Raw genomic sequence first — 26,667 nt, 5'->3', positions numbered from 1 at the left:
CTTTTCCACCCCAGGTAGGCTTACTATGGAGAATTCAAAGAAAAGAAAAGTGTCTGAAGAAAACAGAACGTTCAATGCTGCGTGGGCAGATGCATTTGCTTTCACTGCTGACGAGACTGGTTTACCTGTGTGCTTAATATGCAATGAGAAACTCGCTAACAACAAAAAGTCAAATGTTGCCAATTTACAAAATAAACACGCAGCATTTGCTCAAAAATATCCGGATGGAAATGAGAGAAAAAAAAGCTGTTTCTGAACTGACACGGAAGGTGATTTGAGCAAAAATCACTTCAAGAAGTGGATGAAGTCTGCAAATATAAGTACATATGCTCGTTTTGTTGCAGCTCAGGAAATAGTAAGGCAGGGGAAGCCGTTTGCAGATGGAGATATTTAAAATAATCTTTCATTAAGATTTCAGAACATCTATTCACAGACTTTAAAAACAAGAGTGAAGTTGTACAGAAAATCAAGCATATGCCCCTCTCTGCAAAAACTGTCAAAGACAGAACCATACAAATGGCAGAAGACATCACCAGACAGTACATTAAAGACATCAATTCAGCTGTTGCCTACTCAATTGCCTGTGATGAATCCAAAGACAAAGGTGATATTGAACAAATAGCGCTGTTCTGCCGGTATGTAAACTCTGCTGGGCCACAGGAAGAAATGATTGAGTTGATACCACTAAAAGGCCAAACACGGGGGGAGGACGTCTGTGAGGCTGTCTTGAATTGTTTAAGAGCCAAAGGAATAAACACCGCCCACCTGGTGTCAGTGGCTACAGACGGGGCACAGAGTATGACAGGAGCGCACAAGGGCTTTGTGGCTTTACTGCAGAAGTTGCTGGACAGAAAGTTGCTGACTTTTCACTGCGTCCTGCACCAAGAGGCACTGTGTGCTCAAACATTTCCTCCGGAATGCACAGACGTAATGAATGTTGTCATTCAGATTGTCAATAAAATAATGGCGAAAGGTTTAAATCACCGTCAGTTTCGTTCGTTGCTGGACGAGCTGGAAAGCACATATTCTGATCTCCTGTTGCACAACAAAGTCCGGTGGCTGTCTAGAGGCGAGGAGCTGAAACGCTTTGCCGCGTGTCTGGAAGAGGTGAAAACATTTCTGGGCAGCAAAGGGCTCACATATCCTGTGTTGGAACAGCCAGAGTGGCTGGAAAAGCTACACTTCATGGTAGACATGACAGCGCACCTGAACACGCTAAACACAGCTCTTCATGGGAAAGGACACACAGCCCTGTGCATGTTGGAGGAGGTTTTGGCTTTCGAGCGCAAGTTGACAGTGCTTGCCAGAGATTTACAGAAAGGTACACTGTCACACTTCCCCAGTTTGAGTGAGTTCAAAAAAGCTCACATTGTGAATTTAGAGTATTTACATTCTGCAGTCATTGCAATGCAAACATCGTTTGGGAAATGATTCAGTGAGTTCAGAGGAAAAAACACATTATCCTTCCCTGTCACTCCCCTCAGCCTCGATCCATCCCTGTTGAATATGACAGCCTTTCCAGGTGTGAGTCCACCTGATCTTGAAATGGAACTGGCTGACATAGCCGACAAAGACATGTGGGTGTCCAAGTTAAAGCGCCTGACAGCGGACCTTGAAGATGTTTCACGCCAGAAGGCCGTTCTTGCTCAGAATCACAAATGGTGTGATATTGAAAACCTCCCCAAACCAGACAAACTTGTGTTCGAAACTTGGAACGCTATCCCCGACTTTTATGTGGACATGAAAAATTATGCACTTGGAGTCCTGTCGATCTTTGGATCCACATTTGTATGTGAGCAGGTGTTCTCCAACATGAACTTTATTAAAAACAAACATCGCACACGCCTCACAGATGAGAGCCTACAATCCTGTGTGAAGATAAAGGTCATACAGCCCTGATGTGGAGACGCTATGCGCTGCGGTTCAGGAGCAGAAATAACATTGACCAAGTATGATAAATGATTTAATTTACTATAATTTGGCAAATATTCACATTTTTTAATTGTTCAGTGAAATAGACATTTTATTATTCAGGTTGGCAGCTGACGGCACGGCGCCAGTAGAAGGATGACGGCACAGAGAGAGAGGACGGCATTTTTGGTTCTCTGCCAGTGGATAATTGAAGTTTGGCGTTTTGTTTTTTCATTACTACAAGGAGGACTTAAATAGTATTTTACTTAACCTTCAACACAACGTCTTTTTCGGAGTTAAAAACGTTTTGTTGCATGCAGAAATTTTATTTCAATTTCTCTTCAGTCGTTCATTGATTTCATAAATTTAACCCTTAATAGTTTGTTTATACATAGCACAAAGCAAAAAAAAATGTATATGCAGTGTTATTTCATTTTAAGTTTCAAAAGAGTTTTGTGGCTCCCATTGTTTTCTATAATTTGTGAAACGGGTCAAAATGGCTCTTTGAGTGGTAAAGGTTGCGACCCCTGCCTTAGACAAACTTTTATTTTCAGAACAACTCATTTCTGGTAGATTTAACTTTAAAATTGCCTCTAGGTAAACATGACCTGAAGAAAAGAAGCACCACCTTTGAGTCTTAGTCCAAAGTAAGTAAGTAAGTAAGTAAGTAAGTAAGTAATTTTTTATTTATATAGCGCTTTTCTAGACCAGGGTCACAAAGCGCTTAAACAATCAAAACAATATTCAATAAAGTATATACTTTAAAGATCAAGATAAAACTGATAACACAACAGGAGTTCCAGAAAATCAAGGAAAAGCCTGAACAAACAGTCTGGAAGGATTTCTCTCCTCTGGTCCTGGACCGTGTGCCAGAAACCATCAGTAGATTCTGATCCACAGACCTCAGAGCCCGAGCTGGGGTGTAAGGCTGGATCAGATCAGTGATGTAAGGAGGAGCCTGACCATGAATAGATCTGAAAGTGGAAACTATTACATTTATATCGATAATGATTAATTCATTGGAGTTATTAATTAACTATGAAACACTACTTTGAATCAATCTCATTTACTGAAGTCACTTCGTGTTGATGTGATTAATGTTCTTTACTGAGTAAGAGGCTCTTAAATTGATTATACAAACATATGAAAAATTGGGTCCGGTCCTGGTCCTTTGTTGCAGGCTGGCAAAGATCTCCCTTGACCGAGTTGGCGTAACTGTCCAGAGATGTATCTTTACTCGGTGCAAGGGGTCACAAGTCTTTTCTGGAAGAGCAGTTTGGTTGCTTGGTTCAGGCTTGCTTGGCTGGCTGCAGGAGATTGGGTTGCAGCTTGCTTGTGTCTTGAGAAGCTATGGTCAAGCTGGGAAGCTTCTCTCACCAAGTTGCAGGAAGGGAAGGGGCAGGAGTCAAGAACGGGGTCGAAGAGAGGTGAGGATGGGACCCCAAGAGTGACAAGCGTGTCAGGAGTGTAAGGACCAGAGAGTCAAGAGCGTGATTTGTATCACGCACTGCCTCTTTAAGCTATTCAGTCTTGACCCAGGATTGATGCGCTGTTACTGATTCCTCACCCCCCATTGGCTGGAGATGAATGAACCACTTGAAGTTTTATTGTCAAAATAATTGTGTGATGTGTTTAAAGCTGGATTATGTGCTGGACAAAGGGGCCCCAGCAGAAGAAGTTATAGTGAGGGATGCCGACATCTGCCTCTGAAAAGAGCATTTTTGGAGCCTTGGTTGCAACATGTAAACGGAATGCAATGTAGGTTCAGATTTATTTTATTACTTTTGGTTCATCTTTGTTGGAAATTATGTATTAGGTTTAACCCGACTGCAATTATTTTTAACTTATACAATCTGTAGAGATCCTGCTCTACTAAACGTCTGCAGGACCTGAATTCACCAATTTAGTTTCAGTAAAATAATTAAACAATAAAAGTTCCACAAGTAGTTCAATCACAAATAAATGTACTTATAAAAGACAAAGACAAACAAAAATACTCTCAATTTAAACTAGACTTGTCACTCGATCTAAAACACGAAATAATGAACAGTTTGTCCATCATTATTGAACATTAATGTTGCAGGCCTGAATCGTAGCTCAGGTGCGGTAAGACCGGATACGATGGGGCCGCTTCACTCCGCAAAGCAATCAATAAAAAAGTACCCAAGTGTCTGATGGATGTGGGGGAGGCTTCCATGTCGGGGGGGACTTGGAGGTGGTCAGTTGGCTCAGGTGGATTGGATATGTGGCTCCTTCAACTCAACTCAAATGCCGGATCTTTGATGATCTCTGAATGTCAGGCTGACAGAAAATCATCATCCAGCTTTTCTCGTTCCTTTTGGTTGCTCACAAACTCATCGGATCTTCAGTTGTCCTCCATCCAAACTCTTGAAAACGGCATTTAAAAGGCCCGGGCTGTGTTCCATATCACGCACTTCTCTGCGTGCACTGGTTTATAGTACACATTAAGATGTGTATGTGTAACCAATGTGGAAAATGTAGGGTTGATAGCAGTGAACTATCAGTCCAGTAAATAAAATAATTATGGACAGAAGAACATTCATCCACCACATACACAGTAGAGACAATAAATATTTATATTATATTGTCTCCTACTCTAAACTATTATAAAAATATAAACAAAATATACTTTCACAAAGTATTCAATAACCAAACAAGCCTCCTTGGCTGGAAAATGTATTGTCTTCAAAAGAAAAATAATATTGTCTGTTTGTTGTGCTGACGAGCAAAATAAAAGTGCATAGAGTGAGTATCAATCCTGAAATACTCTAGTTTGTCCTGGAAGTCTTTGTGGAACAGATGTTTACTCGTCCTCCTTCGGTGACAATCAGGAACCAGCAAAGAACAGTGAAGTTCTAGGAGTGACAAGCGAGTGTTTCAATAGAAATGCAGGAGCGATGACACGTGTCTCAGTCTCTGAGCCGCTGAAGCATCTCAACACCACGCGATAACAAAATATAAAGTTCAACTCACTTTCAAACAAAGTGAAACAGTATAATATAAAATACTGTTGAGAAAATGTACACTTGCATGAAGTTACAAAACAATGTTCAAGCTTCATACACATAAACGTAAATAGTTGCTTCGATACAACGTTCATTTATACACAGAAATAGAAACAGAAATATGAACAATAATATAAACGTATTGTTTAGGCTCACCTAGGAGTGACAAGCGAGTGTTTTAATTGCAATGCAGGAGCGATGACACGTGTCTCAGTCTCTGAGCCGCTGAAGCATCTCAACACCTGAGTCTCATCAGTGGAACACAAGTAAAACAATGACCGTCTTAAAGCGACAGTGTCTTAATGCGATACAAACATCGAAAAGTAATAAAACACAAAAATAACAACTCGGTTGAATTATATTATTCCAGTGAAAATAATTGAAACATAAAACACCAAATAAACGGCTGGGTTACATATGTACTTGGCCAGTGCTCAAATTTGGCCACGGTAGTACTGTCCGAATAAAACTCTGCTGCTACACACTTACAGGAAATGACTCGACAGCTTCTTCTTCTATTACTTTTTAACACTGATTGAAACCAGTCTTTGAAACACTATCACTGACACTTGACAACACTTTTCTCCAATTGAAACAAGTTGTGTTTCATTGTGTTATTACTGTTGTTGTGTTGTGTGACATTTACGTCGGTATCTGCTCTGAAAACGGTCGTCAGTGACGTAGCTTCAGTTTAGCTTCAGTTTAGCTTCAGTTTAGCTTCAGTTTAGCTTCATCTACGTCACTAAGATGGAGGTCGTTGAGGGTGGAAAGTGTCCATCGATCCACACTCAACTTTCCCAATTCAGTGCAGATTGTGGACTAGATTTTTTGCACACTGATTATTGGGACACACTTGTGCACTCAAAATATTAAGTGTTAGTGCAGAAGTGAACAATTTGCGACACAGTCCTGGTCTCACTCAATTCGCCGCCCCATGTCACTCAATCACTGGAACATGAGAAACACAGCTGTCAATCATTCCATCAATCCAAAATATACATTCATAAATGAGTTAAATTGTCCATCATCTGATAATAATACATTTAAATTATGCACAGCAAAATGTACAAGATTAAATGTTATCAATAGGTTACTGAAATGAAATACCTTATTTGCTGAAAAAAAAGTTCATAAAAATCCTACAAAGCAGATATTTTCTTTTCTTTGCTGATTCCATTTTTTCTTTCTTTCTGTCTGATTGAACAACTATTTTGACGGAGCTGTTTCATGTCAGATCTGCTTCCTTTTTAACACAGTTGCACCGAGCAATGCAACGCTACGAGGACTCGCTCTCCGAACCTGATGCATGCGCCGATGGACCGGTGCTGCTCGACCCATCCCAGGTGTGTAATGTGGCCTTCTACAGAGACAACCTACTGCCCCCTGCTGGCGAGTTCGTCCATCTTTCTCAGCGACGAGGCTGAGGCTCGAGACGTAATCCATAGCGACAGCCTGTAGAGGGCGTAACAGCATTTGTAGAACCACGGTTCTAAAAATAAAGGGTTCATCTTGTGTTTGGGTCGGTCTGAACAATGAAACTAGAGATCCTCTCAAAAGAAACATTAAATAAAATCTTTTTTTTCACTTTAAATTAATATAGTGATGTGTTGATGAAGCTTCATGAAACAGTGTCCTTATTTCCTGAGTCCACTAGATGTCACTCTTTGCTCTGTAAGCTGAGACCCTGAAGTATAAACCCGGTTCAGCAGTGCAGTGTGGGGGTCCCACTCCTCCGGGAGGGACTGATCTGTGAAAAATATGACCCTGCTTCATGAGGCTTCATCGGCACATCAATAGATCTAATATTGCTGGCGCTACAGAAGGCTGAACATATTTGTTTCTGGCTCCCTCTACTGTTAGAGATAAAGACTTTTTTAGGTCAGTTTTATCTTCGTTAGAAGCTTAAAAGCCATGATAGAAAGAATGTTGTTTGTTTGCCAGTGTAAAACAAGGGTAAATGTTTATTTTTTAGTTTTAAAAAGGTGTATTCATGTATTATGATGGATACACAGAGACAAGCGAGGAAGAGTTTTGTTGTTTCCTTCTGTCTGCAGGAGCTGAACGAGTCATCACCCTCAAGATGGAAATCCTCGGCTCCATAACTCCTCTCATCCAGGAGATGTTGGAGAACTCTGGAGGCCTGGAGAGCGGCAGCTCTGCCCAGCTCTACCAAAGCAGTCCAGCCACACAATCGGCGTAGTGACGGCCGACAAAGTTATATAAATACATATAGATATGAACTATGGTGTTTGACATGAGGGCGACTGAAAACCTTTTCTGAGATGAGAAACTGTTGTATCCCTTCACTGTTTGGATCTTTTCGTACCACTGAGAGTATTGAGGAAGATGTTTGACTTTGATGTCACATGTACATTATTCTGATGAACACAAAGAGCAAACAGAAGTTATTTCCAGTCCTCACATGTATGTGCACAAAAAGAAAGTCGCTACGAGTGTCACAGTCTATTCCAGGTTGTTGTCCACGTATTGTTTTGTGCTTCCAGACGAATGGAAAACAAATGATTGTATGATATGGTCACAGGTCTTTTCAAGAAATCCAATTCATGAAGATTCATTATTAAAGTGTATATGTACAGTATATAAACGGTATTCATTTCTTCAAAACTATGAAGAGTTTTAGGCTTCACTTGATTTAGAAAAGAAAAAATCTTTTATGTGTTTTGTTCATTGGTTTGTGATTCCAGGAAATACATTTTACTGAAGGAAGTTTTTGTGTTCGACTAAATACTGGACACTTAACTAATCACCGGCTGTTCAGAATGAGGCGTTCACGGTTCCCCCCCTTTTGTTTTGACGTACAGTAGGTATGAACAAGTAGCACTCCAGTCGGGGCATATCTTTCTGGTCATGTAGCAGACAGAGACGGAGTCTGGAAGTGTTGAGGTGGATCACATCTCGGGCTCGGACGTTCCTGTAGCAGCTTCATGATATTGATCCATGTGAAGAGTGGTGTACATACACACTGTATTGAATACAAGTGATTCTCAAAAGCCTCTATGTGGGTCCGTGTCATGTCGTGGTGGGGAAAACTAGATTGTAGTGGTCCCTCTGGACGGGGGATCGTGAAGGTCCTTCTGATATTTGTCCTCACGCATCGTCCCCTGTGTTAGAAACATGCAGGATCCAGAGCAACCTCACACCCTGTGATACACTTGATGCCAAAACGCCTTCACATCATCTTGACCATCGTTACTGTACACACACCAATGTCTCAGGAAGGAATCATGTTGTGTGCTTGGCCTGTCCATTGTATATGTTCTGTGCTGCCCCCCCACTATGTCACTAACACACACACCTCTGCTACTGAGCCCCTGTGTTTCAAATCACTCAGACCAGAAGTTGTGCAGAGAGACTCCGACCCTGAACATTATGGTCTCACCATGTGTGGAGTCTCTCTACGAGTCCTTATTTCTTCTTCTTCTTTTTTTTTGTACAGTCAAAGCTGCTTTCATTTAGGACTTAACATGTCCAGAACAACTTTTCTCTGCACAGCTGATCTGGAAGAGAAACGGACGCAACTTCGCTTTGAAACGTATGGAATATGTTGCAATTTTGTCAAGATTATCAAGAGACTTTGATTTTTTAAAAAACCCAACATTTAATGATTATTGTTGTGTCGTGTGAATCACTTTTATAACTACATTCTGCTGTATTTGAGTCTCAAGTGTTGCCTTCAGTTTCCTCCAGCAGGAAAGAATGTTGCTGTTGTTTCTTCTGAATAATGAAAAAATAAAACATCAGGGCTATATAAAGTGCTGAAATTAAACTAATAATAAACTATTATATAAGTATTATATGATTCACCAACACATGTCATCTTCAGGGTGTGACACCCCTGATGTCAACACAAAGGACGATGTGTCAGTTAAAGGATAAAGAAAGACTAAAATGCTGCTAATTGTAATCTGAGAGAACATTGCTCCCTCTAGTGGTGATTTTAGATATTTCACTGTCCTGTCAATAATTCTGCAAGGACTAAGATAAGTTTTCCTCGCTGCAGGGATGGAGTGAACCACGACAGGTGATGATAGAGTGACTCGTGTGTTTATTTATTGACAATGGCTCCATCTAGTGGTGCAACTGTAGATTACAGTCAATGTTTTACAATCCAACTCTTGAACACATCACAGGAAGTAAATACCTGTTGTTTGTAATAATGGAGCCGTAAAAACGGAAAACTAATTATTTTCAATCCTGTTATATATTAGAGGCTTCAATAAGCACCACTGTTGTATAGCGTGTTCTTCTTACTCTGACATGCTGGTCATCCAAAACTAGTGATGGTGAGATGAAGCTTCACTAACAGTGTCATCATGTTTAATGCTCAGTAGGTGGCGCCTCTGTTTAAAAATGATATGAGGTTTAATCCAAGTGTTTATTATTAAATATTTGAATATTAAATATATTTATTGAAGTTCTCAGGCTCAGCTCCAGCTAGTGTTTCCTCATCAAACACATTGAAAGTGTCAGTGAACAAGTGCAAGATTTAAACTGAGAGACTGAGATCTTTCACTACAAACACATTTAAAATATAGATTCATTTAAGTGTTTTTATGATCATTTCTTCTCATGTGGAGCTTCAATCCAAGAGTTACAGTCGAGCAGTCTGGAGGTATTTGGATGTTTTTAAGTGTCTTTTTGGACGAAGATGAAGACAACTGAGCTCCTGTCATTACATTAAAATGAACAAACATTTTTGTCTATAACTCTAAAAAGAACACATTACTCTGAAAATAATCCCAACCCTTAGTCGACATGAGGGCGAGTAGAACATGAGTTTGAATGTTGCGTTTATTATTACTTCAGACGTGTGAAATAAAAAGACAACAAAAGACTTAAAACATCACATGATTCCAGAACTGTTGTAATAGTTTTATTTGACCTACTATTACATGATTGAGTAAATAATGTTGAATACATTCAACTGTTACTTTAACACACTTTCATTTGCAGTTAATGAAGGAAGAAAAACTCTCTAAACTGGATCAAGATGGTCTCACGATACATTTGTCAAAGTGTAGATTCACTTGTCGATTATAACATTAATGATCAGTTTATAAAATATAATATAGTGTGATTTTGAGAATATTGTGCAAAGAACTGTATGTTTTGAAGCTGTTTGACTAGAGGATTGAATTTGTTGATCTTTTTTAATTCATGTTTCTCTCGCTCTGTTCCTCTGATGACATCATTTCTAGGCGACAGATGAGATGAAGTCAATCTGTCACGATCATGTTTAGCTACTGTTGAGAAGTACAGTTTGAAAAAATAACCATTAAACCACTTACTTTCAGAGTAAAAGAGGTTTAACTAGAGAAAGATCATAAAAGTCACAAACAAACGTGAAACAAATCCAGCAGGTATGTTAGGAAACATTTGACTTAATAACATATTTTCTTGTGTTTCTTCTGAGAGTCACTCTGATAGTCTCACTTCCTCTCCACCTCCAGTCGCAGCTTTTCAAATCTGTCAGGATGATCCAGATAATCCTGATCCTCCATCAAGTTCCTGTTGTCGTTGGACAGTAGGAGGCGCTGCTGTGTGTGAGTCCAGTGAGAGTGAAGACTGAGAGAAGAAGAGACATGAGGTGATGATGGTGGAAGAACGTTGTCTTGACGATCATATACTGATCCAAACTGAGACGAGTCAATGTTCTGTCAACATTCTTCTGAGAACTTGAGAGAAGAACCATGTGACTGAAACATCCCAGAATCATCTTGAATGTCAGATTTGAAGATGAAGTCAGCAGCTAAACTAGCATGTAGCTAACATGAGTCTAGTCTAGTTGTGATGAAGATGTTCAAGTGAACACATGATTCAATATGAAGTGATTCATGTGTGAAATGATGTTTAAAGTGACTCAACATTGTGAGTTGATGATCAAACTCACGTCTGATTTCAAATATTTGACAGAAATATTTCTTTGTTCTCCACTGACAGTCAAACTGAAACAATGTTGATGTTGAAGCTCCTGAAGAGTTTTGAGCTGAAGGACTTGAAGATTTGGAATCAGAGCTTCACTTGATACTGTAACTGTGAGTCTTTAACATCTGCACGTTTGTTCTGGAATCTTCTTCATCAAGTCCATGTCCACAAAGACCTTCAACTGCTGTGTCAGCAGATGAGCTTTGATGTTGAAGTCAATGGATAGAATCAAACTCACTGTTCATGGATGAAGGTCAAACCAATGTGGTCTACAGCCTGGAGGAAGAAAGAGTCAGAAGATCAGATTCATTTGATTCAGATGTTTCATGAATATTGTTTCATTCTCAGTGGACGACTCAGTCATGACTGTTTATGACAACAAAGATGGATCTATAAACAGGCTGCTCAGTCTCAACTGTCTCCTTCATGCTTCCACTGGTGTCCAGCAGGAGAACATGGAGGAACTCAGAGTTTGGATTCATGTGCTCAGTTCAGATGAAGAGTCTGAGCATCAAATGTTCAGTCTGAAGATCTTTGGAGTTCAGTCAGTGAGTTCTGCTGCTCTGTTCATACCTGAGAGTCTCCAGTCTCCAGTCTGGACTCTTCAGTCCAGCAGACAGCAGCTCCAGTCCTGGTCCTCCTGGATGATTCCCTCTCAGGTCCAGTTCTCTCAGGTGGGATGGGTTCAATGTCAGAGCTGAGGCCAGAGAAGAACAACCTCTCTCTGAGATCTGACACCCTGACAGACTGAAATGAAGGAGAAACACTTTTAGAAACTTATCAGAACCAAGAGAAGATGATGTTCTGACCTGAGAGTCTCCAGGTGACAGTGTGGACTCTTCAGTCCAGCAGACAGCAGCTCCACTCCTGGATCCTGCAGCTTGATGTTGCAACTCAGGTCCAGTAGAGTCAGACTAGAGGACGGAGAGCTGAGGACTGAGGACAGAAGTGAACAACTTCTCTCTGACAGTTCACACCAGCTCAGGCTGTGAAAGAGACGAGTTTCATCAACAAGTGACTTTTTAAATTCTTTATTTAAAAACAATCAACTATTTACTTTCATAAGATCATGGTCACATGTTTGTTTGAATATTTATCAGGTTGGTATGAATGAGGGTGAAATGTTCAGTGAGATCTTCAGTTGTGGTTTGTTGTCTGCTTCCTCTCTAATATAGTTCAGTCAAAGTTTCTTTCAAACCTTTGATACCAACTATTGACACGTCATTGATTCATGCTGGACTTTTGAACATCAAGTGTTTGATTGAATGTGTTCATGTTATGGTTGATTTGATGTTGATGGACCAGATGAAGAGAAACTATGGAAGTATATCAGTGCCATCATTGAATGGTTTCAACCTTTCAAATGTGGAATTACTTTTTTGAATAATTGAAGATTAAATAATTAAATAATTTGTATTTTAAAGGTTGAATTTATTTTCATTGAACAATAATATATATTTTTTTAATTGAGTAAAAGGTTTTACACACATATAGTTTATTATTGTTATTAACAAGTATCCTTTTAAATTCATTACACAAATGTCAAAGTGTTTAAAATCCAATATAAATGCTGTTATGGAATCATAAATTAAAAAAAAAAAATCGAGATTCAATATTTTTAACAAGTAAGTGTATAAAATCCAATATATAATATATATATCAAACTTTATGTGTAAAAAATGATTCCATTATTCAATGAAAACAAAACCAACCTTTTAAGATTTAAATTATTGAATTAAATTATTCAGAAAATGATTTTGTGGTTAAAAAAATACAACATTTCAATAAAATTAAATGTTAAATTCGATCCTTCAATTCTCTGATGACACTGATCTACTTGCATAAGAAACAAAGCAAATGTTTTTCAATATTCAGTTCATGAGCTGAAAATAGATTCAACTGCTCCAACAGGAAGTGACATTTATCAACACGTCACATTCAAAGTAGGAAATCGACACTTTTCTCTCTTAATGTTTGACCTTGAAAATGTTGAAAACCATGATCAACTTGATGAGACTGATTGTTGCAACAGTCACATGTCAGGAGAATGATCACAGATACCATCAGCACAATGGATTCAACAAGAAATGGAGACACATGTGTTCAGTGTGAAGTGAAGTAGTTGTAGATGAGCCTCACAAATCATTGGAGAAAGACATTTCTTACCAACATGTTAGTTTTCACACCCGTATATAACCTGAGCACAAATATTGATATTTTCTTACAACACACTTGGTTGTCACGTCAATACTTCATCTCTCCTGTCCTGTTTGTGGGGGCGCTAATCCTCTAAATGAGGGTGAAGAAGTCGTAACCAGCGGCTGATGAAGATGACGAGTTAACAATAGTGTCAGTACACGATGAGGGCAGCCTACACTGTACAAAAACAAACAACTCACCACACATGGATTTCCTAAATGTTACAAAATAAAATGTTCATATCTGGATCTACTACCTGAAAGAATCAATAATCAAACAGAAATATCTTCTTCACATTTGAAGTTAATCTTACAGCAAATGACATCAACTTTCATTGATCTCTTTACATCCACCACACATGATGACTTTAACCACGTCTTTAAAATGATCATCAATATATGATTTGACTGTTAACTGATGCTTTTACAAAACTATACTTTCTATACATGTCAGTGAAATTAAGTTATTTATGATTGTATTATTTATCTTTATTTTATAATGATTTTATTCACACAGTTGCAACATTAAATTCAAGTAAAAACAGTCATTTATTGAAAACAATTGACTTTGAAATGACTTGTTAATGTGGTTCAGTTCGTCAAAGTCACCACTCTGAGTGTTTTCTCTGTCACAAGACAAAAGTATTTATGATTCCTTTAATAATACTGACATGTACAAAATACTTATTAAGTTATTAAGTATATTTTTTTGTTTATGTTTTAAGTCTCCGTTGATGGTTGTTTTGACTCTGTTGGTTTGGACTGTTGCTGAATGAATTGGAGTCTCAGTAAAAGACATGACAAACAAAACTTATTGGCTTCAATGTACATTTATGAACATATTTAGCTTCAAAAGAAGCTTAAAGTAAGTAAAGTAGTTTTGTCTCATTAAAGAAACTTCATGATAAATTGAAGAAAAATGTAAGAATGATGCGATTAGTCGACTTAATGGTTGAATATTTGGTGACCAGTCGACTGTTAAAATAGTCGTAGACCTCATGAACAACAGATGAACCATAAGAGAAGAACAGAGACAACAACGGTGGAAAAAACAAACAATGAAAACAAATGAAAGACAAACCTCAAGATTCCACTCTAAAGTGTTTTGTCTTCTACGAGACAGATGACGCGAGAACACTGGATAAAGAATATGAAGGACTGTTGTTTTGATTATTATTCATTTTCATTTAAAGTTGACGCTTGTTTGTTTATCATTACAATGATTTATTAAGATGATATTTTTATAAACTACGTAACATCTTTACCTGCTACACAAACATACAAATGTATCTATGAGCTGCTTCACTGAAGAACAAAGTGATGACAGACTTTGACTCGTGTTTCCACCTCTGACTTTACATTTGAGCTTTGATGATGTAGAAAAGATGATGTTCTGACCTGAGAGTCTCCAGGTGACAGTGTGGACTCTTCAGTCCAGCAGACAGCAGCTCCACTCCTGGATCCTGCAGGTTGTTGACACTCAGGTCCAGTAGAGTCAGACTAGAGGACGGAGAGCTGAGGACTGAGGACAGAAGTGAACAACTTCTCTTTGACAGTCGACAGAAGCTCAGGCTGTGAAAGAGAAGAGTTTCATCAACAAGTGACTTTTTCAATTTTCTATTTGACAAGAATTGAAAGAGTTTATTTAAAGTTTAATATTGTTATTTTAGTAATAAATACAATGAAAAAAAAAATCAAGATTCAATATTTTTAACAAATGGCTTTTTTAATTAAATATACAAATGTGAAAGTGTTTAAAATCCAATATATAATATATATTCAAATTATTTAATAAAATCATTCAGAAAATATTTCTATGGTTAAAAAATAGAACATTTTAATACAATTAAATGTTCAATTCAATCCTTCAATTCTCTGATGACACTGATCTACTTGCATAAGAAACAAAGCAAATGTTTTTCAATATTCAGTTCATGAGCTGAAAATAGATTCAACTGCTCCAACAGGAAGTGACATTTATCAACTTATTTTGCTTAAAAAGAATCTTAAAGTAATACCTGACATGAATATTTTAAATTAAATACATGCAGTCGGACAAAGAGGACTATGAAGACGAACCCCTTTGATTTTATTATTTATTTTTATAGAACACATTTCCTGAGAAAAAGACAAGATTTGACCTTTTGTATGAAACAGTAAAGTTAAATAAAGCTGCATTTTTATTGATGTAACCTTCGTGGTTTTGTTTCATTCAAGAAACTTCATGTGAATTTAAGATGAAGATTTTGTAGAAATCAGGCTCAGAGCTGCTGTGAAGGTCACACATGCTAACTTAAGTTTATTTTCTATAAATAAATGTTGCGTACACATTCATTTGTGTATACGCAGTATAATTAATGAGGCCACATGTTTTAAATATGTTCTTTTGATTATTATTCATTTTCATTTAAAGTTGACGCTTGTTTGTTTATCATTACAATGATTTATTAAGATGATATTTTTATAAACTACGTAACATCTTTACCTGCTACACAAACATACAAATGTATCTATGAGCTGCTTCACTGAAGAACAAAGTGATGACAGACTTTGACTCGTGTTTCCACCTCTGACTTTACATTTGAGCTTTGATGATGTAGAAAAGATGATGTTCTGACCTGAGAGTCTCCAGGTGACAGTGTGGACTCTTCAGTCCAGCAGACAGCAGCTCCACTCCTGGATCCTGCAGCTTGTTGTTACTCAGGTCCAGTAGAGTCAGACTAGAGGACGGAGAGCTGAGGACTGAGGACAGAAGTGAACAACTTCTCTCTGACAGTTGACATCTGATCAACCTGTGAAAGAGACGAGTTTCATCAACAAGTGACTTTTTCTATTTTCTATTTGACAAGAATTGAAAGAGTTTATTTATAGTTTAATATTGTTATTTTAGTAATAAATAAAATGAAAAAAAAAAATCAAGATTCAATATTTTTAACAAGTGGCTTTTTTAATTTAATATACAAATGTGAAAGTGTTTAAAATCCAATATATAATATATATTCAAATGATTTAATAAAATGATTCAGAAAATATTTCTGTGTTTAAAAAAATAGAACATTTTAATAAAATTAAATGTTAAATTCAATCCTTCAATTCTCTGATGACACTGATCTACTTGCATAAGAAACAAAGCAAATGTTTTTCAATATTCAGTTCATGAGCTGAAAATAGATTCAACTGCTCCAACAGGAAGTGACATTTATCAACTTATTTTGCTTAAAAAGAATCTTAAAGTAATACCTAACATGAATATTTTAAATTAAATACACACAGTCGGACAAAGAGGACTATGAAGACGAACCCCTTTGATTTTATTATTTATTTTTATAGAACACATTTCCTGAGAAAAAGACAAGAGTTGACCTTTTGTATGAAACAGTAAAGTTAAATAAAGCTGCATTTTTATTGATGTAACCTTCGTGGTTTTGTTTCATTCAAGAAACTTCATGTGAATTTAAGATGAAGATTTTGTAGAAATCAGGCTCAGAGCTGCTGTGAAGGTCACACATGCTAACTTAAGTTTATTTTCTATAAATAAATGTTGCGTACACATTCATTTGTGTATACGCAGTATAATTAATGAGGACACATGTTTTAAATATGTCGTTTTGATTATTATTCATTTTCATTTAAAGTTGACGCTTGTTTGTTTATCATTACAATGATTTATTAAGATGATATTTTTATAAACTACGTAACATCTTTACTTTTCAATTCTCTATTTGACAAGACTGAACTAGTTACATCATAAAATCACATATTGTATGAATATTTGAGGAAGGTTTGTCTAAATTAGGATCAGTTTGTTAAACACGATGACAAACACAACAATCATCAAAGAGTAAATCAAACATTCATGTTTAGTTCATATCATCAGAAATGTTTGAACAACTTACAGAACTTTGTTTGCAGCTTGAACCACCGGCAGAAGCCTCTCAAGAACCTCTTCTGAACCATATCTTGAGTATTTATTCAGGTCAAACTCGTCCAGATGTTCCTCTGAGGACAGTAAGATGAAGGCCAGGGCCGACCATTGAGCAGAAGACATTAGACCAGAGAGACGTCCTGATCTCATCTGCTGTTGGACCTCCTCCACCAGAGAAGTGTCCTTCACTTCATTCAGACAGTGGAACAGGTTGATGATTCTCTCTGGAGACACATCCTCACTTATCTTCTTCTTGATGAGCTCTGCTGTGTTGTGATTGGTCCAGGAGCTACTTCCTGTCTGTGTCAACAAACCTGGAAGGAGACTCTGGCTGGTCTGCAGAGAAAGACCCAGAAGGAAGCGCAGGAACAAGTCCAGATGTCCATTTGGACTTTTTAGAGTTTCATCTATTGCGGTCTGGTAGAACCTTTCTGTTTGACTTTTGTCGATTTTGTTACTAACGATTCTTAGTAAAGTTGTTAAAGATGTTGGTTTTGATTCCATCAGGTTGACTCCAGAGTTGATGAAGGTCTGGTGGACGTGAAGAGCAGCCAGAAACTCCTGAACACTCAGGTGGATGAAGCAGAACACCTTGTCCTGGTACAGTCCTCTCTCCTCTCTGAAGATCTGAGTGAACACTCCTGAGTAAACTGAAGCTGCTGAGATGTTGATGTCACACTCTGTGAGGTCTGACTTATAGAAGATCAAGTTTCCTCTCTGCAGATGCTCAAAAGCCAGTTTTCCCAGAGACTTTATCATCTTCCTGCTCTTATGATCAGAAACTGTGTCAGTCCCAGATCCTCCGTCGAACTTCAGCTTCTTGACTTTCAACTGAACCACCAGGAAGTAGATGAACATCTCAGTCAGGGTCTTGGGCAGCTTTCCTGTCTCTGTGCTCTTCAACATGTCCAGAACTGTGGCAGTGATCCAGCAGAAGATCGGGATGTGACACATGATGTAGATGCTTCGTGACCTCCTGATGTGAGACATGATGCTGCTGGTCTGCTCCTCATCTCTGAACCTCTTCCTGAAGTACTCCTCCTTCTGGAGGTCATTGAACCCTCTGACCTCTGTCACCATGTCCACACACTCAGGAGGGATCTGATTGGCTGCTGCAGGTCGTGTGGTGATCCAGAGACGAGCTGAGGGAAGAAGATCCCCCCTGATGAGGTTTGTCAGCAGGACGTCTACTGAGGTGGACTCTGTAGCTTCTATCAGGCGCCGACTGTTGAGGAAGTCCAGAGGGAGTCGACACTCGTCCAGACCATCAAAGATGAACAGAACCTGGAGTCCTTCAAAGCTGCTGAGTCTGGATTCTCTGGTTTCAGGAAAGAAAAGATGAACAAGTTCCATCAAACTCAACTTCTTCTCTTTCAGCAGGTTCAGCTCTCTGAAGGTGAAAGGAAAGATGAAGTGGAAGTTCTGGTGGGCTTTGTCTTCAGCCCAGTCCAGAGTGACCTTCTGTGTCAGGAGGGTCTTCCCAATGCCAGCCACGCCCTTCGTCAGCAGTGTTCTGATTGGTCGTTCTCTGTCAGGTGAGGCTTTAAAGAGGTCTTCTTGTCTGATGGTGGTTTCTGGTCTGGTCTGGTTCCTGGTGGCTGCTTCGATCTGTCGGACCTCGTGCTCCTGGTTGACCTGGTCTGTGCCCCCCTCAGTGATGTAGAGCTCAGTGAAGATCTCATTCAGAGGAGCAGATTTTCCTGCTTTAGCGACCCCCTCAGACACACTGTGGAACTTCTTCTGCAGGCTCCTCTTCAGTCGTCCTCCACACTCTGAAGCAAGACTTCCTGAATGAAGACATAAGTCACACGAGTCAGAAGATTGTAGAAGGTGAAAATGGAGTAAAATCTTCAGATCTGATGCAAGTGTTCTTCATCTTCATCATGTTTGTTCACATGTTCTTACTGCTCCACAGACGCTCGGCCAGATCCTCCTCCTCCATGTCCCTCAGGAGCCGAACTGTGATCTTCAGGAATTCTTCTCTGATGCTTCTCCACTTCTCATCTTCCTCCTCAGTCTGTGGAGTCTCTGGACTCACAAACCTCCAGACTCTCTTCAGCTCCTTCTGCATATAGTTGTAGAAGTTTCTCTCCAGTGACTGGAACAGAATCACAGAGAAGAAAGTCAGAGTGATAGTGGATCATCTCAAGAACCACAAAGACCAGAAGCTTTAACTTGGATTCAGCTGAAGGATGATGAACAGAAGGAACCTCTAGGATGAGGACCTCCTCTAGTTCATGAACATACCAGCCGTTTGATTTCCAGTTGTGAGGGATGTTGCTGACCAATGAGAAGCTCTGAGTTCTGATGGTCCACTCTGAGAAGAAGAGATGAAATCAGAGTGTAAATAAACTCTTGTCGTGTTGAAGGTTCTGATCAAAAGCAAACTAGAAGGTTCCTTTTAAAACCCACTTTCATCTCCATTAGAACTTACATTTTGTCAAGCTAAGATGTTTATTTTAAATATAATTTTATAAAAATGAGTATTCTTGGTCTTATTATTGAAACACAACTCTGATCAACTCTCATCTGTTTCTATCCTGGTATTCACCAGCTGAACCACTAGATGTCCTCACACTGCTGCACATGTCCACCTCTGCACTACAACTGTGAAAGCAACGTTTGAGGTTTTTAATTGTGTCTTTATCTCCCCCTGCTGGTGATGTGAGTGAAGTGAAGTTCTCTGGTTTAATGTGTGTATGAACCTGGTAGACTCACACTTGTTCACTCTCACCTCACACCTGGAGACTCTTCACTTCCTCTGAAGTCCATCAATCTCCCCATTGAACGATCACTCTTCAGAGACACACAGCAGGGTTCTGGTCCAGATCTTGGTCCAGGTCCAGTAGGTTCTTGCTGCTGCTTTGATCTTGAACACAGAAGGAGAATGAGTGAGAATGAAGACATGGAGGACAATCTTGGAGGTCAATCCTTGTCTCACCTCTGAACAACTTAACTAAATGATTAACACTTAGACATGACATGAATTAATATTTTCTTCTTGGAACGTGCAGGGCTTGAATAAACTTGTCAAGCTAAAACAGGTGATGAGAAATATCATAAAGTCGAATGCAAAGGTAGTTTCTCTTCAAGAGACGCAGATAACTCAGGAGGATGAACGAAGGGTGAGATCAAGATGGGGGGGTTTCTCTGCTTCTTTTAGCTCTCAGGTGAGAGGAGTCATCACATTGGTTCACAAGTCAGTGCCATTTCAATTGATCAAGGTCACAGAGGATCGTTTTGAAACATTTAACAGGCAGCTAATGTCTGAACTTCATCAATTAAAAGCTAGGAACAATCTTCTGTCAACTAATATTGCAACAGACAGTTTAATGAGATTAAAACAGTCCTACGATGATCAAGGTGAGAAGGTAGAGAAGCTACTAGCTTGGTGAGTTAAACAAGCACAAGCAGAAAGATCAGTTAACTCAATCCAGTTGAATAACGGTGTGACAACCTCCAATCCAAAAGAGATTAATGACAGCTTCTTAGATTTTTACCAAAATGTTATATTCGTCCCAATATTCTAACATGGCTCCAGATTTACAAAAAGACTTCCTCGACTCACTTGAAATTCTTGGATTTGAACTCACAGGACACATTAAACGAGGACCTGCAAGTTCATCAGATCTCTGACACAATTTCTAACCTGAAAGGTGGGAAAACTCCTGGGCCTGATGGAATCCTTATTGAAGTGTATAAAATATTTAAAGATAAGTTGATTTCACCCCTTTTAGATTTGTTACAGGAGTCCCTCAATTATCTTGCTAAACACTACGATAATTACTCTTTCATTAAACCTGGTTAAAGCATCTACTAGTTGCGGATCCTATAGACCAATTTCCCTTCTTAATAATGATGTGAAAATTCTTTGTAAAATCTTTAGAACCACACTTGACTCGCATCATTCATCCTGATCACAACAGATTTGTGAAGTGAAGGCAAGGCTTTCACAAAATTTGGAGAGTTTTAAATATTATTTATGAAACATCTGTTAAATCTGATGATGCAATGGTGTCTTTGGACGCTGAAAAAGCTTTTGACAGAATCCAGTGGAGTTATCTATTAACTGTACTTGAAAGATTTGGAATAAAAGGTAACTTTTTTAATTGGATAAAAATTCTCTATTCAAATCCCCAGGCAGAAATTTTAACTAATAGTTCAGTATCTGCTCCTTTTAACATATGTCATGGTACATGACAGGGCTGCCCTCTGACCCCACTCTTATTCACCCTCGCCATTGAACCATAGACTATGGCAATTCATAAAAGAAATGATATTGTGGGGGTCAGGATGGGGGACGTAGAACATAACATAGCTCTATACACAGACGATGTTATCTTCTTCTGATGTGACCTAAAATACACAAAATGTGCTTAAATTGACTGACGACTTTGGATTTTTTTCTGGCTTCAAGATAAATAACAATACATTTGTCATAGTGTTTATGGCAGAGAGGGAAAGAATTACTCCTCCTTTTGTCACCCCTTCTTGGTTTCAAAATGTGGATTTGTCTATCTAGGTGTAGATATTTCAGACTCAATTGAAGAAATAGCTCCTAAAAAGGATGATCCCCTTTGTGAATCTGTAATAAAGACATAAGACACTTAACAAGCCTCAACAACATTCTGCTCTGTAAGTTAATAATAAAGTAGTCTAACAAATCGTAACAATTCTAAGGTAGTACATACTTCAGAATAAACTAGGGAGGTAGCCTATTTTTGTAATGTTAATTATAAATTAAAAGTATGCCTCTCATTGTTGGCTAATGGCAAAATATATAAATAATGCCTGAACACTGAACAAGAACAATTAAGTAAATAGCAAAGTTAAAAAACAACAAAACACAATAAAAAACGGGTAACAACATAAATATAACTTACTTGTACTTTCACACACAGGATTTTTAGATGTTTACAAATATATTTAGTTTTGTATATTGAAATGATATTTTTACAATTATAAATGTTTTGTAAATATAAATATAAATTTTTCATTTGTGGATGTCACAACACACTGTATATATGCAGATCACTCTCTGAACAGTTACAAATATTAGTGAGACAAAAATAGCTCCACTTTTAAAGGGTTTTTAATTGTGTCTTTATCTCCCCCTGCTGGTGTTGTGAGTGAAGTGAAGTTCTCTGGTTTAATGTGTCAGTTTGAACCTGGTAGACTCACACTTGTTCACTCTCACCTCACACCTGGAGACTCTTCACTTCCTCTGAAGTCATCCAATCTCCCCATTGAAGCATCACTCTTCAGAGACACACAGTAGGGTTCTGGTCCAGATCTTGGTCCAGGTCCAGCAGGTTCTTGCTGCTGCTTTGATCTTGAACACAGAAGTAGAATGAGTGAGAATGAAGACATGGAGGACAATCTTGGAGGTCCTTGTCTCACCTCTGAGTGCTGGTCTGTTCATCGGGCTCCTCACACTGAGGGTATTTAAAGGAGTCTCTGTCCTCACCATGAGTCTCAGCAGGTTCTTCACCTTCACACAAACACGTGACATTCTTGTAATAATAAAAAACGTAATAGTTGACAATACATGAAACTTTTGATTAATACTTCAATTGTGACATTGTGCACAAAGAGTTTTTTAAGCAAATAGAGTCAGTACTACAATTATTTAAACAACCGTAATTTAATCATTTTGCAAGAAAACAAAAGAATAAACGGGAAACTATAACAGATCAGCAGAAAATAAATATTTCATATTTCCACCGCTTTTCTTCCAACAGTGTCTCACACGAGACTCTGGTCTCATCGAGTCTTCAAATCTACAACAGAAGTGTCTCTGATATGGTGACAGTAAAGTATCTTTTCTCTCAATAGATTCCAGATAAATAGTATTTTTGAGAATCTCTCAGTGATAGTGTCGTAGACTTCTCTCTCACTACCGTAACGCCTTCTCAAAAGCGCAAGTTTTTTTAAAAAAGGTTTCGGCTGGATCGCGGCTCACTTGACCGCAGTAAGAGAGCAGAGCTCTGATTAACTGCTGTGCACGTCATATAAATAGTTATTATACCGAATGATTCTATTTTCTTATTTCATATTGTATTATGTCACGTCTCGACCGGTAGCTTGTGACCGACTATAAGGTACTTCTGGTCTATATTAACAATACACACTCACATGATCACACTCCCAGTCACTATAACAGCACAGACACACAATAATAGTATATTATTTACTGATAAAGAATATTTATAGACAAGTTAGACACAGTGGTTGAAAAAGACTTGATTCTTATCCACTGCCTCATCAGGAAGTTAAACAAATATGCACGCGCACAAAAACACCCACGACCTATACACGCACGAACACAAACAAACCCACACATGCGCACAAACACACTCAATCCCCCTCCGCGCACAAACACGCACGCACGCACACACATTCACATGTCACGTGTTTGAATATGGTTTCACTTTCAACTTTGTTCACATTTTCTGCGTCATCATTTGTAGATTGAGCTGCAGTTGTTTAAAAACATCAACATGGATCGTCTCGTTGTGATCATTTCATTTCATCAACTGCTGACTTGTGTGAGAGTCAGAGAGTCACTGACCTGTCTGCAGCTTTCTTCTCTGTGGTCTCAGGTCCATGTTGGAGCAGAATTCAGCTTCTTCTGACCAGAACTGATGGAACAAGACACTGATCAACTCCTTCTGACGCTGGTATCAAAGATCATGACTGAAATAAAAGTGCGTCATGAACTCGCTGTACTTCTTCTTTCTTCTCCTGGTCTGACGATACGTGACTTTGACACCAACTGAAGAACCGCCTACATGTGACGAAGCCGCTGATTGGCTGAAACTGTTTTACTGATATTAACGCACAACTGTACGATGCAATCAGACCCGGCGGCATGGGCGGGCATTGGGGGTCCGACGTCTATGACGCTCCAACACTTCTCGCCTCCTGCAGACTTGCTGTCTATGAAGAGACATGTGAGGTCCAGGAGAAGGTCCTTAATGGTTTTATTTAGAGGACCATAGGAAGTATGACTCGGCACAATTTGGGTGAATATCACTCTGCTGATCGACTCTAAGGTGAATGTGTGTTAAGTTGTTCATGCCAGTGATGAAGGAGCCACTATCCCTAGGATTAATATAAGCCATGCAAAGAAACAAAGAGTGCTCCTGTGTCCTTATCGTATGATAGCATATCCTGTTTGAACCATCTTTGCTGAAAAATGCCCTCAGACTACATGGTTGTCTGACTTTTGCTGTGAGTGAAAATGAAGGAAGAGTTCTAATGTTTCTGGCTTTGGTTTGATGGAATAATCAACTGCTGCATGAAGACCTTCCTTGTCTTGACCATCTTTATCAACAGCAGCATCTTCTACAGGCTACAAAGGTTATTATTGTTAGTTATATTAGTGAATCACTAACACAGCACTGTTAAAAAACCGGCAGTTTTTGGTGTTAGTTATTTTCATCAGCCTTACCATAACAATAATGGAGCTTGTACAGAGATCCTCTCTGTCCACAGCTGGATCATCTTCAAGCTAGAAAAAAAGGGAGTTATTAGTATTGATAATTATGCTGGTTGACCAATACAAGCACATCATCATCATCAGTAGTGTATTAAAAATAAATAGTTTAATATTAGTTAAATATGTACATGAGATTATGTAAGGTTCTTAAGCATTATTATGTCAGACACGTACACAAAACTAATCATATTTCTCCCATACAACCCGAACCATCCGATGATGATCCCATGAAGGATGGTTCATGTATAAACGCATACATAACTACATTTATGATGCTTCTCTTCACTTGCTGAAGTAGCTATAAATGCACTCAAGATGCTGAATTACCATTTCCATTTCATTTGTACAAGTTTTTGTGCCATTTACCAGATAATACCCTGACAATTTAATTTTTGCATAGGCAGGTTGATAAAAACGGGAAACATCCAGTCGGTGAGTGTCTAGATACAACGTTATCCAAAGCTTAACTATGTTTGCTCATTTTCCGAATATAACTTACCATCATGAGGTCGTTGGCCGCCTGAGTGAGCTCTGTCCCGTCTGTCATCTCAGAGTCAACACCACCATCTTTGCCAGAGTCACATGACTATACACACTGGAGAAAAACCTGTCATCTGTTCTCAGTGTGGAAAGTGTTTTACACGTAATTGTAACCTAAAAAGTCACATGATAATTCACACTGAGTCAACCTTGAATGATTGTTTTATTGTTTTTTCATGTGTGTGATTTTGAAATGTTCTTATTTGGTCACTATGAAGATCTTCCTCTCTCTTTGCGCTTGATGGATCTACTGACTCCTTTAAGAAACATCTTAAGACGTTTCTATTTGTTCAGGCTTTTCCTTGAATTTCTCGAACTCCTGTGTTGTTCTCAGTATTATCTTGATCTTTAAAGTATGTACTTTTTTGAGTATTGTTTTGATTGTTTAAGCGCTTTGTGACCCTGGTCTCGAAAAGCGCTATATAAATAAATATTACTTACTTACTTACTTACTTAAGATAATACAGATTTAGTTGAACACTGCTTTTAAATTCAGTGTTGGAAACGTCTTTCTACATTAAATTTAATGAGTTTAAATACTTTACACTATGCAAAAGAGAGAAATGCTCTGGCCTTTATAGAAAATATATGTCAAGATGAAGAGAGGAAGATAGAGGTGTGAATAAAGTATGGTTACGAGGGGTTAAGTGAAAAGGAAATAATTAATGTACAAATATTTTAATCGAAATAAGTTCTGTTCAGAGAGTATGTAATACAAACAGGAAACAGAGGTTGGGGGGGGGGGGCATCCGTGAGCCATGAGCTCTGTATCTTCACATTCAACCCAACTTGTAATCTTTTTGTTAATAAATCAACTTAACTTGAGAGAAGTGGTTTGACTTTCATTTCCTCAACCTCATCAAACCTTCTGCTCAGGTTGGACCAGGAAAGACTGGATCTCAACAACTGTGTCAACAACTTCTATAAATGGCTCAAAGATTCAAGGATCTGTAAAGTGTTCTGTATGAATCACACATTTTAAAGTTATGGAGGATCAGTAAATAGAGAGGTTTTGACTCAATCTACTGAAAAGACTGTGATAGAAAAATGATGCATATTATGATAACTTCAACTCCTCACTGAGACAAACTGTTGTCCTCCGCCTCAAAGCCACCCCCATCATGCCGGTCCGGAAGAAGTCGTCCCCCTCCAGCTACAACGACTACCGTCAGATCGCACTCACTCCCATCCTCATGAAGTGCTTCGAGCGGCTAGTCCTGCAGCACATCAACTCTGAGCTCCCCCCCGCCCTGGACCCCTTCCAGTTTGCATATTGGTCTGACCGCTCGACTGATGGTACCATCTCTGCTGCCCTCCACTCAGCCCTCACCCACCTGGAGACTAAAGACTCGTCAGAATGCTGTTCATCGAATACAGCTCAGCATTTAACACCATCATGCCCCAGCAGCTCATCCTCAAACTGGACCGGTTGGGACTCAACACCTCCCTGTGCAACTGGTTGTTGGACTTCCTGACGGGGAGACCACAGACAGTGAGGGTCGGCAGTAACACTGCTGCCGTCAGGCAGAGGACTGCGCAGTCTTCAGGCCAGAACCAGCAGGTTAAAGGTCAGCTTCTTCCACCAGTCAGGAGACTAAACTCCATCCCTGTCCTACCATC

The 26,667-nt window shown here is 38.8% G+C and overlaps 1 protein-coding gene across 1 annotated transcript in view; it reads right to left on the bottom strand.

Moving 5' to 3' along the window:
- LOC148085116 (NACHT, LRR and PYD domains-containing protein 3-like) overlaps positions 1-23,745 on the bottom strand; it is a 449,698-nt gene extending 425,953 nt beyond the window's left edge. Inside the window, exons 1-9 of the mRNA XM_087781542.1 lie at positions 23,578-23,745; positions 22,407-22,497; positions 22,204-22,338; positions 19,741-19,875; positions 19,254-19,323; positions 18,912-19,104; positions 16,978-18,793; positions 15,700-15,873; positions 11,693-11,869 (exon numbers count right to left, since the gene is read on the bottom strand). Coding sequence (XP_087637668.1) covers positions 11,693-11,869; positions 15,700-15,873; positions 16,978-18,793; positions 18,912-19,104; positions 19,254-19,323; positions 19,741-19,875; positions 22,204-22,338; positions 22,407-22,497; positions 23,578-23,614 — 2,828 coding nt within the window. The 5' untranslated portion in view covers positions 23,615-23,745. The remainder of the gene's footprint in view (positions 1-11,692; positions 11,870-15,699; positions 15,874-16,977; positions 18,794-18,911; positions 19,105-19,253; positions 19,324-19,740; positions 19,876-22,203; positions 22,339-22,406; positions 22,498-23,577) is intronic.
- Positions 23,746-26,667: the final 2,922 nt, after the last annotated feature.

Source organism: Callionymus lyra, chromosome 2, assembly GCF_982586985.1.
Source record: "Callionymus lyra chromosome 2, fCalLyr1.hap1.1, whole genome shotgun sequence".
NCBI lineage: Eukaryota > Metazoa > Chordata > Actinopteri > Syngnathiformes > Callionymidae > Callionymus > Callionymus lyra.
This window is presented reverse-complemented; position numbering and strand designations above follow the sequence as displayed.